The sequence below is a fragment of the Schistocerca piceifrons genome, chromosome 4 (genome assembly GCF_021461385.2).
Source record: "Schistocerca piceifrons isolate TAMUIC-IGC-003096 chromosome 4, iqSchPice1.1, whole genome shotgun sequence".
Classification (NCBI taxonomy): Eukaryota; Metazoa; Arthropoda; class Insecta; order Orthoptera; family Acrididae; genus Schistocerca; species Schistocerca piceifrons.
Genome location: NC_060141.1, coordinates 486,398,913 through 486,417,954, shown reverse-complemented (window position 1 = coordinate 486,417,954; position 19,042 = coordinate 486,398,913). Strand labels below are relative to the sequence as shown.

General features: G+C 41.7%; 1 protein-coding gene across 3 annotated transcripts in view; it reads right to left on the bottom strand.

The window, feature by feature from the left end:
- LOC124794824 (glutamyl-tRNA(Gln) amidotransferase subunit A, mitochondrial) overlaps nt 1-19,042 on the bottom strand; it is a 147,653-nt gene that overhangs the window by 108,271 nt on the left and 20,340 nt on the right. For all 3 annotated transcript variants that reach the window (XM_047258484.1, XM_047258485.1, XM_047258486.1), the window contains exon 4: nt 8,697-8,960. In XM_047258484.1, coding sequence (XP_047114440.1) covers nt 8,697-8,960 — 264 coding nt within the window. The remainder of the gene's footprint in view (nt 1-8,696; nt 8,961-19,042) is intronic.

Here is a 19,042-nt window from a genome sequence, read left to right as displayed (position 1 = left end):
TTACACAACAATAACATCCCTGTAATGGACTGGCCTGCACAAAGTCCTGATCTGAATCCTATATAACACCTTTGGGATGTGTTGAAACACCAACTTCGTGCCAGGCCTCACCGACCAACATTAATACCTCTCCTCAGTGCAGCACTCGGTGAAGAATGGGCTGCCATTCCCCAAGAAACCTTCCAGCATCTGATTGAACGTATGGCTGCAAGAGTGGAAGCTTTCATCAAGGCTAAGGGTGGGCCAACACCATATTGAATTACAGCATTACCTATGGAGGGCGCCAAGAACTTTTAAGTCATTTTCAGCTAGGTGTCCGGATACTTTTGATCACATAGTGCATTGTAAAAGTCATGAGTCGTCATCCTCTTGCACAAGTTAAGTAATACAACTTAAGTGTTTAAAAAGCAACTAGCTTTATCACAGTGTTGTTATTTCAGTAGATGTTTAGTGCGACCTTTACACATACTATGATATTTAATCAGCAACATTTTCATTTTCACATCATAAGCTGATTATATGTAGGCCTATATAAGTTGCTTCAAATTATTATTGCCATATTAAGAAAAGCATCAAATTGTGTACAAAGTACCAACTATTTTACTACATTGGCATAATAAAAGCAGTTGCAGAAGAAAAAAAAGACAAACTACATTAATGTATCAACAAAAGTGCAGGAAAGTGTTTCTGTTACATTGCATTGAAGTACTATCAGTTCAAAAATTCTGCACATTGAAAATTATCATGAAACTTCGGTGTAAAAACTCATTTACAGTCAGTGGTCAATTCTGTATAAAGGTAATGTTAAAGAATGATGTTTCTTAGTTACAAAAATTACAAATGACACCACCACAGTCGCTACGCATCTTCAATGCTTAGCAGGATATATTCACTCAACATTTCAGTGTTATTTTACATAAAAAAGTTAAGTTTGAAATATTCATTCTGTACTGATGAAACTGTCTTTTGCTGCGGTAACAAAAGTAATACATGTATAGGATCTATATTGTCCATATGCAGTGTATGTCACTATTTCAAAGTGGTTATGGCATTCTACGGATCGGAGCGAGGAATGTCAGATACTTTAATCAGGTAGGTAGGTAGGTTAGAAAATTTAAAAAGGGAAACGGATAGGTTAAAGTTAGATATAGTGGGAATTAGTGAAGTTCGGTGGCAGGAGGAACAAGACTTCAGGTCAGGTGAATACAGGGTTATAAATACAAAATCAAATAGGGGTAATGCAAGAGTAGGTTTAATATTGAATATGAAAATGGGAATGCAGGTAAGCTACCACAAACAGCATAGTGAACACATTATTGTGGCAAAGATAGATACGAAGCCCACACCTACCACAGTAGTGAAAGTTTATATGCCAACTAGCTCCACAGATGACGAAGACATTGATGAAATGTATGATGAGATAAAAGAAATTATTCACATAGTGAAGGGAGACGAAAATTTAATAGTCATGGGTGACTGGAACTTGATAGTGTGACAAGGAAACATAGTAGGTGAAATGGAATGGGAGTAAGGAATGAAAGAGGAAGCCGCCTGATAGAATTTTGCACAGAGCATAACTTAATCATAGCCAACACTTGGTTCAAGAATCGTAAAAGAAGATTGTATACATGGAAGAAGCCTGGAGATACTGGAAGGTTTCAGATAGAGTATATAATGGCAAGGCAGAGATTCAGGAATCAGGTTTTAAATTGTAAGACATTTCCAGGGGCAGATGTGGACTCTGACCACAATCTATTGGTTAAGAACTGTAGATTCAAACTGAAGAAACTGCAAAAAGGTGGGAATTTGAGGAGATGGGCCCTGGATAAACTGAAAGAACCAGAGGTTGTAGAGAACTTCAGGGAGAGCATTAGGGAATGATGGACAAGAATGGGGGAAAGAAATACAGTAGAAGAAGAATGGGTAGCTTTGAGAGATGAAATAGTGAAGGTAGGTAAAAAGACAAGTGTTAATAGAAATCCTTGGGTAACAGAAGAGATATTGAATTTAATTGATGAAAGGAGAAAATAAAAAAATACAGTAAATGAAGAAGGCAAAAAGGAATACAAACGTCTCAAAAATGAGATTGACAGGAAGTGCAAAATGGCTAAGCATGGATGGCTAGTGGACAAGTGTAAGGATGTAGAGGCGCATATCACTAGGGGTAAGATAGATACTGCCTACAGGAAAATTAAAGAGACCTTTGGAGAAAAGAGAACCACTTGTATGAGTATCAAGAGCTCAGATGGAAAACCAGTTCTAAGCAAAGAAGGGAAAGCATAAAGATGGAAGGAGTATATAGAGGATCTATACAAGGGCGATGTTCTTGAAGACAATATTATGGAAATGGAAGAGAATGCAGATGAAGATGAAATAGGAGATATGATACTGCGTGAAGAGTCTGACAGAGCACTGAAAGACCTAAGTAGAAACAAGGTCCCGGGAGTAGACAACATTCCATTAGAACTATTGACAGCCTTGGGAGAGCCAGGCCCAACAAAACTCTACCATCTGGTGAGTAAGACATATGAGACAGGCGAAATATCCTCAGACTTCAAGAAGAATATAATAATTCCAATCCCAGAGAAGACAAGTGTTGACAGATGTGAAAATTACCGAACTATCAGTTTAATAAGTCACAGCTGCAAAATACTAACACGAATTCTTTACAGACGAATGGAAAAACTGGTAGAAGCCAACCTCGAGGAAGATGAGTTTGGATTCCGTAGAAATGTTGGAACACGTGAGGCAATACTGACCCTATGACTTATCTTAGAAAATAGATTAAGGAAAGGCAAACCTACGTTTCTAGCATTTGTAGACTTAGAGAAAGCTTTTGACAATGTTGGCTGGAATACTCTCTTTCAAATTCTGAAGGTGACAGGGGTAAAATACAGGGAGTGAAAGGCTATTTACAATTTGTACAAAAACCAGATGGTACTTATAAGAGTCGAGGAGCATGAAAGGGAGGCAGTGGTTGGGAAGGGAGTGAGACAGGGTTGTAGCCTCTCCCCGATGTTGTTCAATCATATATTGAGCAAGCAGTAAAGGAAACAGAAGAAAAATTCGGAGTAGGTATTAAAATCCATGGAGAAGAAATAAAAACTTTGAGGTTCGCCAATGACATTGTAATTCTGCCAGAGACAGCAACGGACTTGGAAGAGCAGTTGAACGGAATGGACAGTGTCTTGAAAGGAGGATATAAGATGAACATCAACAAAAGCTAAACGAGGATAATGGAATGTAGTCAAATTAAATCGGGTGATGCTGCGGGAATTAGATTAGGAAATGAGAGGTTTAGAGTAGTAAATGAGTTTTGCTATTTGTGGAGCAAAATAACTGATGATGGTCGAAGTAGAGAGGATATAAAATGTAGACTGGCAATGGCAAGGAAAGAGTTTCTGAAGAAGAGAAATTTGTTAACATCGAGTATACATTTAAGTTGTAGGAAATCATTTCTGAAAGTATTTGTATGGAGTGTAGCCATGTATGGGAGTGAAATGTGGACGATAAATAGTTTATACAAGAAGACAGTAGAAGCATCTGAAATGTGGTGCAACAGAAGAATGCTGAAGGTTAGAGGGGTAGATCACATAACTAATGAGGAGGTATTGAACAGAATTGGAGAGAAGAGAAATTTGTGGCACAACTTGACTAGAAGAAGGAATCGCTTGGTAGGGCATGTTCTGAGGCACCAAGGGATCACCAATTTAGTATTGGATGGCAGCGTGGAGAGTAAAAATCAAAGAGGGAGACCAAGAGGTGAATACACTAAACAGATCCAGAAGGATGTAGGTTGCAGTAGGTACTGGGAGATGAAGCAGCTTGCACACAATAGAGTAGCATGGAGGGCTGCATCAAACCAGTCTCTGGACTGAAGACCACAACAACAACAGATAAAGGTCCAATTTTTTGTCCCAAGACAGCCAGTCCATGCCCAATTTTCAGACGATCAACCCGTCCTGGTTAGGTCAACATCAATGCATCAACTTAACTGTGAAATAAGTGTAATACGTACTGGCCATGTGTTAAAACAATGACAGTGTGTGTTCAATATGTACCCTATTATTCTGCAAGAACTGTGAACTGTGTGTTCAGGGTTTTACTGCTCATAGATATTCAACAATAAACTATTGTAGCAGTATGCTGATGTTTTCCTGCAACCTATTAATGAGGCTTATCAAAATTTGCCAATAGTGAACTGGCCATATTAACAGTGTATATTGGGGGGTTGTGAACAGTGAAAGTAAAGAACTTTGAAACGTAACTGTATATCAAGCCATTGTCAGTTTCCATGACCAAAGCTGCTACTTCTTAATGAAATATTTCTCAAATGGTCTCACAATGGCTGAGTGCACCCCACGCACCAACAGCACTCTGAAGACCTGGATGACCACCCATCCAAGTGCTAGCAATGCCTGACAGCACTTATTTTCAGTGAACTGATGGGAACTGGTGTTACCGCAATGGCAAGGCCATTGGCGCACAGAAGCCGAATCGCCCAAGTGGAATAGTAGTGGCTTTTAGCAAAATAGCACACAAAAACATCAAGAATTTTGCTAGCTTTCAGATGGAACCGTCTGCAAAGCTGTAGACTACACATGCACAGACATAAATACACACTTGTAAATTATAGAGGTGAGTGGGGATTCGAGTTGGGGGAGTTTTGTGTGTACTTCATAGTGCTGCAAATGCATTTATCCGAAAGTAAGCAAAGCTCTCACTCTTACTTATGTGCCTTTCAACAACCCAGCATCTCTACTTATCGATGTGTTAATAGTTTTACTCTTTAAATTAGCTACATTCCACCAAAGCTTTCCATTACTTGTGTTGGCAGATACTATAATTAGCAGGTTGTCTGCTAGGCAAAGCAGTCTCTAGTGTTTATTATACTGTGACGCTGGTTCCAGTAATGGCTCTACACTAACATCTCAGAACTGGAGCACAGAGCTCTGCGGCCAGCCTTTGGTGATGTTTCTAACAATTTTCTTTCCGGGACATTCTAATTGCACCTGGCTGTCTGTGCACCAATTTCATAGGTTGTTATGACATATGTGGAACAGTTATCTGTTTCATTGTTTCCAACAGGGCAGGCTACCACAAATTAGCAAATGCTCCAGATATATCAATCATTATGCCTATAACGAACTTCTTGTCTGAAGTGTTTACAATATTCATTGTGTAGTTTACCACATCCTCAGTGAATTTCCCTTTCCTCAAACAGTACTGCACAAGGCTTGAACCTATTACTTGTTGTGGTCCTATTCTTTGGCTAGAGCATTTACCTAACAAATCTGCCCGTAAGATTTCAGTTATCTTGAGTCTTTGTCTTCCCCTTTTTTAGTGTAATGATCTTCATAATTTTCCAGATTCTGGGCACCTGTCCCAGCAAGACAATCATTTAATAACACTATTATATGTGGCACAATTTGGCCTAATAGCTGATGCAGCCGCTTCTGCAATAATTTTATCAGGGCCTGGTGCCTTCTTCTTCTTTAACTTCACTATTGTAACAATAGTGAAGTTAAAGAAGAAGAAAAGATACTACCAGAGATCCTCCTGTGTAAATGGAATCAATACTATTACTCACAAGCTGCTGTAATAATTCAGAGCAAAGATGCTGATGGTACTCTGTGTCTTCCATTGTAGTACCATCAGGAAACAGAGTTCTGAGCAGGTACTGCACTGATGTCTCCCAGTCTGTTGTCATCGTGCCAACGGATTGTCTCAGAGTTTGTAATACAGTGGGTGATCGAACCTTGTTTGTTGCAAGTTTTAATAAAAACTCCTAACATTTGTTATCATTTGGTCCTTTATGTATGCCTTCCATTTTTCAACTCTTGTTTGTTGTAATAGTTCTTTATGTTGTTGTTTGACTGTTCAATAGGAACTCAGTCTTCTCTGTCATTACGTTTCTCCTAAGGATCTCTGGTAGTATCTTTTCAGCTGCTTTGTTCTGCATCTTAAAGACTGTAGGATGGGACTCCATGGAATTTAAAACCCTTTCGACTTCCTAACAAATGTTGGGATTGCCTTCTCTTGTGCTGTCTGCAATGCTTCCACCAATTCATCGGCTTTAGTGACAACATCAAATCTGCTTCAACGCAGTAGTTGTGCCTTGAATCCTGTCTTTAAAAGTTCCCAATTTGCTTTGCGTCGATCGTATAGTCACTCAAGGGGATGGTGGTGTCTAAATCATTATATGTGCCCTTAATTTTGAAATAAGCAGGTTGAGAGGCCTATTCATGATATGAAGGCTAAGTTCTTGTACATCATCCTGAAGGCAGAGTCCTCTCATTAGTTACTCTGCTAAGCTACAATGTTCATTTTGCATTTGCATCAATTACGAAAATGTATGTGGTGTCAAACCAGTATTGCTGCTGTTTTTAACTTTTCTATGTGTTGGTGTATCTCCTGACTGTATTGATTGGTTATGTAATATTTTTCTTAGGCAGTCATTATTTGTATTTTAACTGACATTTACATTACTGCACAACTGTCATCTGCATGCTAATGGTTGTCTAACATGCTTAAAACAAGCACTTTTTTTACAAATAACTGCTGTAGTTTCAGCCAAATGGGCAACCAGCTCTTCTTGGAGCAAGTGTCAGCTTCTTGTACACTAAATTCTTTATCTCCACACTCACAAAAGGAAATCCATAGATCAGCGACAGTTCTGAAACACTTACACATAGCAGTATTCATGTATTTTCCCTCTCATCTCAGTGTCTGAGTGGCCCCTCTTTTACTTCTAATGTTCCCCAACCAATTCCTCTTTTACACCATAAGAAGAAGGAACTAATACTTCTGACAGCTAGGTCAATTTCTTGCCCTTTTACAGGTGTCTATCATCAGTACAAAGAATTTCACTTCCTGAGAATGTTAGTAGATTAACACTGGTCATAATTTGTTATTAATATACTTCACAGAAGTTGCCAGCAGCGGTTGCTTCTACTTGTTAATATATTAAGTTGGTTTGTTCCATACCCCTAAAGGTTCTCCATCACTGCATTTGCTCAACATAGTGTACAAATGACTGAACAGCAGGTTGACTCTGTGACTGACAATGTCTTTGAATAGTGTGTGAAGGATTCTGGGAAGAGTATTCCTCATTTCACACACACTAAGGCACTGAGCGTATTACATTGACAAAGGGAGTGCTACTTCTGGGCTGGTCAGGTTAGCGATGAGTGGAGATAGGATGCAAGATACCTGTCTCCGTAGTTTTGAGTTGCATAGCTTTCAGAAAGAGCTTTAGTGTACCAGGAGCAAAGGCATGGGGACTGGGGAGGGGCTGGGGGCAGGAGGAGGGTGAAGACAGTAAAAATAATGCATCAGAAATGGGAAGGACTTTTTGGTGCAGAAAGTGGAATGGGTGGTTGCTGCTAAACAGGCTATATATGCAGTAATTAGGCTGACATGGACAGAGTGCAATATTTACAGGGGTACAAGAGTTATTTTCATAGGGTATTAGTCTCTTCATTAGTCGCCGCAATGCAGTATTGATAAATTCATTTTGTCATTTTTCTCATTTAAGATTCAGTTCTATTATTATAGAATCCTTTTAAAGGAATAGTTACTTAACAGTGGGCCATCTGGCGGTCTAGCAATGAAGTGCTTGACTGAAAATCAACAGGTCATGGGATCGAATCCTGGTCAGACCTTGGATTTTTTCAGCCTGCGTTTTAACCTATCTTCACCTCTCAATGATGTGAGGAGTGGCCAGAAATTACACATTAATATTTTTTACCTTTTCTGATCACAATTCAAAATTGTAGCACCAAAAAAACTGTTCAATTTTATTTATGTGCATCTGAATGCATGTCATTAATATATGAAAATTTGAAATGTAAATAAATCATTTGAAGATTAAAGTTTATAATATTTGATGTAAAATATTTAAATTGTCTTTGGTGAACACATGTGCCTTGAGTAAGTTACAAGTCAGATCTGTCATTAGCCTAAGTTGGTTGTGACTGGAAAACAATTTACCATAAACGTTAAATAAATGTGATGTCTGATTATAAATAAAAAAATTTGAAATTATTCATTTATTTCTGGTAATACGGAACCAATTAACAGTACATTAAACTCCAAACTGAATCTAAAGCCTATCTGAGGGGAAGCAGTCTGACAGTGGTTGCTAGAAGATTGTTCAGAGAAGTAAAAATTTTTACTAGTATTGTTTGTTCTCAATTTTATATGTACATGGAAAATATTCATTATTTTGGAATAGTGTGCATTCAACTGTTAATATTTTATATAATTAGGTGAGAATGAGTAGCTTAAAAGATCACCTGTGAAGCAGATGTGAAAACTGACCAAGGTTTATACGTTATGAATAGAAATCTATGTCAGGGCCAGGATAAGAAACTGTAATTCCTGGTCTTCACAACCAATCATTATGCCCCTGGACTGCCTAATTCCTGTTACTAAATAATTACCTGTGATTCTTTAACTTTATGCACAAAGATTCTCCCATTGTGAGAATCACACTGTACAAAATAATTCTTCTCTCTTAGTTGGCTTGCTACAAATTCTGTTTTGTGTACTTTCCAAGATGAAAAAGTAATTTCATTTAATGTCTCCATAAGGCCTATTTTTTATTTATTTTATTTTATTTTATTTTATTTTATTTATTTATTTATTTCTTCTACAATTATAATGACTCAGTTAATAGCCTGCCAAATACTTACGCAAACACAGCTCCACTTGCTACAGCGACAGCGCTCCCTCCTGAGCTTCCACCTGCTATGTGCCAATCATCACCACCACCTGCAGCATGCGTCAAGGTGCTCACTGTATGAAACTCACGAATCCTTTGTTTTTTGAAAGAGGCATGATCGCCACTGTCAAACTCTTCATGCTGCAAAGGATTGTCTTGAGTATTTTTTACACCTTGGAATCTTGAAAGCCAGATATTTTTAGTAGGACCATAGAGTGAATCTACAGTGCCACACCTGAAAGACAACCGAAATTATGTAAAAGTGTCTAGTAAAACAATCATATTTGATAATCAATAAATTAAGATGTTTTGGGACATTCTGAGCAAAATTATGTGTACTTTAAAAATTTATTGATGTAGGTCATCCAAACTTCACATGCCATTAAAATGCACAGGTGCCCTGTAAGCTTTATTTTCCTTGCAGGTGAATCATGGGCTCCAAATATTAAAATGTGTTGTCAATGATTGCTTGGCAAAAGAGGATGTACAAGTTGCATGAATAACACAGAATCTACGGATTGTGAACAGAGATGGAACCTCTGGCAACAGCAATGTGCATAGATGAATTGATACTTTTACAGAAGGGAAAACCAGCACTAAACAGTTCAGTGTGAAACTCTTAACTGCGGCCGCTGATGAGAGAAGTCACCAAATAGGTGATTTAATTCGCATCGTAACTGTGTCATGATCCATGAACTTTTTGCACAACTGAAATGCAGTTACAATGCGAAGCAGAATACAGTGAAGAGTTTGAAGTTCCTTATAAGAAAGTGTATACTTCTGAATTTGACCCTCGATTTTAGCGAGTAACAATTTGAAGTCTGCTTTTACCTGTCTGTACTATATGAAGAAAATAATTACCTCTTTTCATCAAAGATGTTTCTTCATCTGCAAGAATGAAGAACTGGTAGGTCGAATGGTGTCCCACTTCTCTTTAAGAGACAGCGATCAGCACAAAGTCACATTACATCTTTGGAGATCAAGAGGGTATCCGTCATTCTACCCAATTTCCAGGAGCGCAGTCATACCGTTGACAGTGTATTGAAATACACCACAACCTTAGATAAGATATTGGGAGGAAGAGTAATAGGATCTGAAAGTGACAAAGATGTCATGACAACTCACAGTCACACACCTTTTTGGCAATAAACATGGTAACAGCCAAATGTTTTTTGGTTAGTATTGGGTTTGCCACTCACAATACAGCATGCGTTTAATGTCTGGTCCAATTGCGCAGACTTTTTGAGGGTAACAATTTGATGATAGATGTAGTAAAAGTGGCTCTTAAGAAATGGATATGTCAGTGCACACCTGTTGTTGTTGTTGTGGTCTTCAGTCCTGAGAATGGTTTGATACAGCTCTCCGTGCTACCTTATCTTGTGCAAGTTTCTTCATCTCCCAGTACTTACTGCAACCTACATTTTCTGATTCTGCTTAGTGTATTCATCTCTTGGTCTCCCTCTACGATTTTTACCCTCCACACTGCCCTCCAATGCTACATTTGTGATCCCTTGATGCCTCAGAACATGTCCTACCAACTGGTCCCTTCTTCTTGTCAAGTTGTGAAACAAACTCCTCTTCGCCCCAATTCTATTCAATACCTCCTCATTAGTTATGTGATCTACCCATCTAATCTTCAGCATTCTTCTATAGCACCACATTTCGAAGGCTTCTATTCTCTTCTTGTCCAAACTATTTATCGTCCATGTTTCACTTCCACACATGGCTACACTCCATACAAATACTTCCAGAAACGACTTCCTGACACTTCAGAAACGCTTTCCTTGCCATTGCCAGCCTACATTTTATATCCTCTCTACTTCGACCATCATCAGTTATTTTGCTCCCCAAATAGCAAAACTTCTTTACTACTTAAGTGTCTCATTTCCTAATCTAATTCCCTCAGCATCACTACATAGTTAGTTGGTTGGTTTAAAAGATGGGGAAGGGACCAAACTGCTACGTCATCGGTCCCTTGCTCCGAATAAAAAAATGCCGTGAAGGTGAGAATAAAACAAGCAAGACTGACAACAAAAAACGGAGAGAAAGGAAAAACCACAAGAACAATGGAAGGGCAACAAACATTTAAATGGACAAAAGGGGAGGAGAAAACCACAGAAACACAAGAAACAGGTAGAAGAGTTTAAAATGACAAAACAGATTACCATGGCTGGCTGATCATGAGAATAAAAAGGAGAAGCCAGCCACTCTGCAACACATTAAAACCTCCATCATAAATACACTAGGGTGGAGGACACAGAGGGATAAAGGATATGCACTTAAACTTAGATCAAATGATAAAACCCACCCTCACAAATAAAATGTAAAACTTAAACAGCTGATGAGGTGTTGTAAGATAAAATTAGTGGCAACGAGTCCTGTAACCGAAGATTACATCGCAGGGCAGTCAAAGTGGGGCAGTGCACCAGAATATGAGCCACTGTCAACCGGGTGCCGCATCAACATTGAGGCAGGTATTCACAGTGCAGGAGGTAGCCATGGGTCGCCCAAGCATGGCCAATGACGAGCCAGCAGAGAACCACAGAGTCCCTGCGAGAGGCCTACATGGTTGACTGCCACACATTCGTAGTCTCCTTAATGGCACGCAGTTTGTTGTGCGTACTGAGACTATGCCATTCCATCTTCCAAAGCCGAAAAACCTGGCGGTGTAAAAACGAACACAGGTCAGTTTTTGGAATGCCAATCTCCATAAGCGGTTTCTGTGTATCCTGTTTTGCCAGCCCGTCAGTAAGTTCGTTGCCTGGGTTTCCGATGTGCCCTGGGGTCCAGACAAACACCACTGTATGACCAGACCATTCCAGGACATAGATGGGCTCCTAGATGGTCGCTACCAAAGGATGACGAGGGTAGCACTGGTCGATAGCTTGTAGGCTGCTCAAGGAGTCAGTACACAGAAGAAACGACTCGCCAGAGCATGAACAGATGTGCTCAAGAGTGCGAGATATAGCCACCAGCTCTGCAGTAAAAACACTGCAGTCATCAGTCAAGGAATGCTGTCCAATATGTCCTTCATGGAAACACGCGAAGCTGACGTAACCATGAGCCATCGAGCCGTCAGTGTAAACTACTTCATGGCCTCATTACATGTCAAGAATCGAGAGGAAGTGACAGTGGAGAGCCGTGGGATGAACTGAGTCCTTTGGGCCATGAGAACTACGAACGTGTGCAACTTAACTGGCCAGCAGTTGTGCACGCCTGACCTGCAATGGAGGGACTCTAGCCTCTGCCAGGATGCTGGTCACCGGACTAAAAGCTCCTGTCGCTAGTCTAATGCCACAGTGGTGCACTAGGTCGAGTGAATGCAATGCTGAGGGCACCGCCGAACCATAATCCAGATTCCCATAGTCAAGGCAGGATTGAACGAGGGCTCTGTAGAGCTGCAGCACTGTAGAGGGGTCTACACCCCAGTTGGTGTTGCTCAGGCTGTGGAGGGTATTGAAGTGCTGCCATCACTTTCACTTAAGCTGACGAAGGTGTGGAAGCCAAGTCAATCAGACATCGAAAACCGGTCCTTAAAAACTGATATGTCTCCACTGCAGTGAGGGGATCGTCAGTAAGGTAGTTCTGTTTTGGATGAACGGTATGACGGTGACGGAAGTGCATAACACATGACTTTGCAGCCGAAAACTGGAAGCTGTGGGCCAGAGTCCATGGCTGCACCTTGTGGATGGCTCCCCGTAGGTGCCACTCAGCACTGCTGGAGCAGATACGAAATGCAGAAGTCATCTGCATACAGAGAGGGTGAGACAGACAGCCCTACAGCTGCTGCTAGACCGTCAACGGCCACTAAAAATAGAGATACACTCAATACAGAGCCTTGCGAGACCCCATTCGACTGGATATGGGGGGAACTATGGGAGGCACCAACTTGAACACGGACAGTATGAAGCGACAGGAAATTCTGGATAAAAATTGGGAGTGGGCCTCTGAGACCCCACTCGTATAATGTGGCAAGGATATGATGTCACCAGGTGGTGTCATACACTTTTCGTAAATCAAAAAGGATGGCAACAAGGTCATGGTGTCTGGAAAAGGCTGTTCAGATGGCAGACTTGGAGGACACAAGATTATCAGTGGTAGAGTGACCCAGACAGAAACTGCCCTTGCAGTGAGCCAGTAGGCCACGTGACTGGGACCCAACCCAATTGTCGACACACCATATGTTCCAGCAGCTTACAAAGAATGTTGGTGAGGCTGATGAGCCGATAGCTATCCACATCAAGCGGGTTTTCGCCGGGTCTGAGAACTGGTATGATGGTGTTCTCCCCCCAGTGTGATGGAAAGACACCATTACACCAGCTCCGGTTGAAGATAACGAGGAGATGTCGCTTCTAGTCAGATGAGAGATGTTTAATCATCTGACTGTGTATCCGATCTGGCCCAGGAGCTGTGTCAGGGCAATGTGCAAGGGCACTGAGGAGCTCCCACTCTGTAAATGGGCGTTATAGGGTTCACTGTCGTGTGTACTGAACGAGAGGACTTTCTCTTCCATCCACCGTTTGAAAGTGTTAAAGGCTGGGGGTAATTCTCCAATGCAGTGGCGTGAGCATAGTGCTCAGCAAAGTGCTTGGCAATTGCATTTGCGTCGGAAGATAACACGCCATTTATGTCAACACTGGTAACATCTGTTGGGGTCTGATACCCAAGAACTCGTTTGATATTTGGCTAGACTTGGGAAGGTGACGTATGGCACCCAATGGTCGAGACGTATCTCTCCAAACACTTCTGTTTCCGTCGTTTGATAATCTGTCGAACACGGGCACGCAGCCGTTTAAAGGCTATGAGATGCTCCATGCAAGGATGCCGGTTATGCCGCTGTAGAGCTCACCGACGCTCCTTAATTGCCTCAGTGACTTCTGGAGACCACCAAAGGACTGTATTTCACAGGGGGCTCCCTAAAGAACAAGGGATCGCATTTTCTGCCGCAGAAACGATCGTTGTAGTTACCTGCTCAACCACCACATCAATGTTACCATGTGGGGGAGATTCAACGGTGACAGCAGAGGTGAAGGCTTCCTAGTCCGCCTTGTTTAAAGCCCATCTGGGAAGGTGTCCATGGGTCTGACACTGGGGCAGTGACAGGAAGATGGGGAAGTGGTCACTACCACACAGGTCATCATGTGCTCTCCAGTGGATAGATGGGAGAAGGCCAGGACTGCGAACCAAGAGATCAATGGCTGAATATGTGCCATATGCCACACTGAAATGTGTGGGGGCACCTTTATTTAAGAGGCAAAGGTCGAGTTGTGACAGTAAATTTTCGACATCTCTGCCTCAGCCAGTAAGCATGGTGCCATACCAAAATGGGTTAGGAATGTTAAAATCTCCCAAAAGTACGAAAGGTTTAGGGAGTTGATCAATCAGTGCAGCCAATGCATTCAGGGGTACTGCACCATCTGGAAGAAGATACACGTTGCAGACAGTTATTCCCTGCATCAACCTTATCCTGAGAGCCACAGCTTCAAAAGGGGTTTGAAGGGGCACAGGTTCACTGCATACTGAGTTCAGGACGTAGACACAAACTCCACCTGACACACTACAGTTCTAGTAGTATCCCCTATAGCCATGGAGGGCAGGGGTCCGCATTTCCGGGAACCAGGTTTCCTGAAGGGAAATGCAGAAAGCGTAACTGCATAGTTCTGACACACGTCATGTGCACCGCCAGCTGAATTTGACAGATCTTCTGCATAAATATGAATTTTGGTGTACTTGTTTTCTATTCCTAGATACACTCCCTCCCAAACTATGCATTTCGATATAAACAACACATACAGTTTCACTATTACACAAACATTTTCCTTATACTCAAGACCTGACAGACAACAATATTGTTTATATTATAAATCTGACATGTAACAGCCCAAGACCACTATCAAGTTTTTTAATGTGTTGCTAATAATCATGACATCTGCCTCATACATACATCACACTACTCTGACTGGTCTTTCAAACTACAGTATCCACTAACTGATCTGCTAGGTTGCCCACAGTTAAGCAAGACCCAAAGAATTAGTCAGAAAAGTGAGTTTAAAATCAAGTATAATGAATATTTTCATAAATACAAAGATGAGGTGACTTACCGAACAGAAACGCTGGCAGGTCGATAGACACACAAACAAACACAAACATACACACAAAATTCAAGCTTTCGCAACAAATTGTTGCCTCATCAGGAAAGAGGGAAGGAGAGGGGAAGACGAAAGGAAGTGGGTTTTAAAGGAGAGGGTAAGGAGTCATTCCAATCCCGGGAGCGGAAAGACTTACCTTAGGGGGAAAAAAGGACAGGTATACACTCGCACACACGCACATATCCATCCACACATACAGACACAAGCAGAAATATGTCTGCTTGTGTCTGTATGTGTGGATGGATATGTGCGTGTGTGCGAGTGTATACCTGTCCTTTTTTCCCCCTAAGGTAAGTCTTTCCGCTCCCGGGATTGGAATGACTCCTTACCCTCTCCTTTAAAACCCACTTCCTTTCGTCTTCCCCTCTCCTTCCCTCTTTCCTGATGAGGCAACAATTTGTTGCGAAAGCTTGAATTTTGTGTGTATGTTTGTGTTTGTTTGTGTGTCTATCGACCTGCCAGCGTTTTTGTTCGGTAAGTCACCTCATCTTTGTATTTATATATAATTTTTCCCACGTGGAATGTTTCCTTCCATTATATTGAATATTTTCATAAAAATGACATGACCGCACCATTTCATTACCTGTGACATTTTACCTGTTGTAATGCTGGAATCATAATTTGAAACACTTGTTAAGTTGGCTCCAAAGTAATTCAAAATGGCACACAGACTTCTTTAATTTTAAAAACTCTAATATAATTTGTGGTGTCAAACCACTTGGGAAAAAGTACAACACATTCTGTGCCCTTTACATATCAGTACAGCCAAAACACAATCATAGTAAAGGACAACTCTCTGATTTAAAAGCACATTACTATGGAATAAATCATAAGTGTAATTCGAATAGGTGGGACTTTGCATTTGACTGTATTTGCAATAGTCCATAGTTGTCTGTTAAAATATAGTAACAAATGAGATGGTCAACCCAATGTAACTGAGATGAATGTATGGGATGTGTATAAATTTAGTATTTTTTTTTTTTTTTGAGTAATTAAAGATAAGTTTGTGGAATAAATATGCTGCGGTCCTGTCAAACTATATTGTTCTAACCCAAGAACACTGTAATTTATTCCTCTAACCGTACACACACACACACACACACACACACACACACACAGAAGGTACATTAAAATGAGCAACACACAAGCGACTTGTGGAGCTTTGCATTCTGGCCTATATAGCATCTAGTGCCAACAGGGGGTGCAGCCAGCAGGTGGTGTGCACAACTACTGTCGTATTAGCAAGCCAGGTGGCCTATAGTGGCTGAATCAAGGACAAACTTCATGAGCAAACCATGAAGCGGTGCACACACAGAATTGATATGGTAATTATAGCATTTCTTTTTTCTCGAAATTACTAGTAGTTTCACGCCTAAAATAAAAAACTGTGTTGAAGAATGGCTACAAAGAGTCAGAAGGGTAATTATGATTGTGGAAGGTCAGTAGCTCAGCACAAGTCATGTTAGAGTGTCACCACTTGAGGGAGTGTGACAGGAGTGTAAAGAGAGCACTGGAAAGAAAGGTCATTACCAGCAAAACCACTGCATGAACAAAAGAGCCCAGCTGATTCCCTCCCAACTGATTATTATTATTATTATTTTGGATGTGAAGTGCTCAACAGCACAGTCATAAGCAACCTTACAAAGAGTCAGCATGTCATTCTCATAGAGGGACGAAGGCTGTCCCCAATTGGGAAGTTGTTTACAATGCACCGAAGTTCATCGCCCCTGCCCAGCACTTTAAGGATGAAGCCCGACAGTTCACAAACATTTAAAACACATGGTGGGAAGAGCTCCAGTCAAACCAAGAGTTGCCTCGATGTCAGTATGTAAGGAGCGGTCAAATGGAAACAAGACAGACTAGAGCTTGTGCGCTGCAGACGTCAGTAATGCCAATAGGTGGATGTATAGAAGTGCCCTGTTAAGAGGAATCTGGAAGGACTAGTGCAACTGTACCACCCCACAAACGATTAAGGGCATTGAAGCCGCCCAAGACTAGGAAAGATGGGAGAAACAGAGAGAGTAATGCTGACAGTACATCCTCGGATGTGACACCATCGAGAGGGAGATAAAAACTGCAGATCATAAAATCTTGATGTGCCCTTACCTGAACAGCCACAGCCTCCAACAGTGTATCAAGAGGCACAAGGTCACTTTATGCAGAATGCAACACATATGTACAAAGTCCACCCAATACTCTCTCATAGTTGGTACAATGCTTAAAAAAACTTTAGTAGCCATGAAGGGCAGGGGCCTGAGTTGCTGGAAGCTACATTTCCTGGATGGCAATACAGAATGCAGGGTAAGTGCTTAGAAGCTGCCATAGCTCAGCCAGGTGGTGGAAAATTCCGTTACAATTCCAGTGGAGGATCAGACTGTGTGACTACTGTGGGGCAAGGAAGTGACGGGAGGGGGGGGGGGGGGCAGTTCATGATCCAATGATCCAGGGTCATGTGCTGTCACCAGTTTGAGACGTCAGGGGATCAACTGACATTAGTTCTGCAGCACACTGTCTGGGGAGATCTGGTGCTTCAGGGGCCACCGAGATCTCCACCTTGGGCACAGAAGGAGTACATCCAGAGTACAGTGGGGCATGGGGGCCACTGAGTTGCCTTCATCTTGGAGAACATATTTTTTTCCTTCTTGTCCTGCTCCTCCTTAGAAGAAGAGGACTGAGAAGGTTTCTCTGAACTGGTTTCAGCAGCAGAGGAGGAACGAGAAGTCCGATGGCCAGGAGCCTGTGGTTTCTTCAGCCACCGGCTGGTGTCTGGCTTTTGACCAGCAGCAACCGTGAAAGGAAGAGTCCTGAGGGACCTCCTCTTAGCTAGAGAAGACAGAGGAGGATGAGGTACCTCCAGTGAGGGGATGGGAACCGGTGTCCCTGGCAGGTAGGGAGCATATGCCCTTGAAGTGGTTGCAGTCGAGGCAACAGAAGGACTCCCAACTGCCTGTAAGACAGTCATTAGCAGGTGGCACCAAGGGCTCACTGTAAGAGGCGCAACAGAGGAAAGCACTGTCAACTAAGAAGGCAATGATATTGTGGCTGTAGATCAACACAGCGTCATTTGTATGTGATTAAGAGGATCACACTTTTTTCTCGCCTATTGATAAGCGAGTGTTTGTCCAGGTTCTTATACTTCTCTATTTTCTTCTCACACTTAAAACTCAAGCACTCTGGTGAGCAGCAAGAGTGGAGCTTGCTGCCGTTTACACAGATGGGGGGAGGGGCACAATGAACGTTTGCGTGCAGAGGACGTCCACAATCCCTGCAGACAGAGGTAGCAGTGTAACAAGAAGACATATGTCCAAACTTCATACATCTGAAACATCTCATAAGAGGAAGAACACAGAATCTCACATCACACCTGTATACTATCACCTTGACCTTCTCAGGCAACATATCGCCCTCTAAAGCCAACTGAGGGGCCCAGTAGCAATTGTTTTCCTTTGGTCTCCTATAGATATGACAGATGAAGTGTACATCCTGTCGCTCTACATTTGCCTGTAGCTCATTGTCAGATATCTAGACCACATTGAGACTCTTGTGTGGTATGACAGTCACAGGAATGTCACCGAGCTTTTCACAAGAAAGCACATCTACATAGATACTATGCAATCCACCATAGTGTGTGGTGGATAGTACCCTGTACCACTACTTGTCATTTCCTTTCCTGTTCTGCTCGCAAATAGAGCAAATGGAAAACAACTGCCTATATGCCTCCATATGAGCCACAATTTCTTGAGTCTTATATTTGTGGTCCTTATGCGCAATGTATTTTGGTGGCAGTAGAATCGTTCGGCAGTCAGCTTCAAATGCCTATTCTGTAAATTTTCTCAGAAAGAACGTCATCTTCCCTCCAGGGATTCTAATTTGAGATCCCGAAGCATCTCCGTAAAACTTACATGTTGTTCGAACCTACTGGTAACAAATCTAGCAGCCTGCCTCTGAACTGCTTTGATGTCTTCCTTCAATCCGACCTGGCACAGGTCCCAGACACTCAAGCAGTACTTGAGAATAGGCCACACCAGCACCCTATAAGTATTTTCCTTTGCAGGTGAACACTTTCCTAAAATTCTCCCAATAAACTGAAGTCTGCCATTTGCCTTCCCTACCACAGTTCTCATGTGCTCGTTCCACCTCAAATCGCTTTGCAACGTCACGCCCAGAT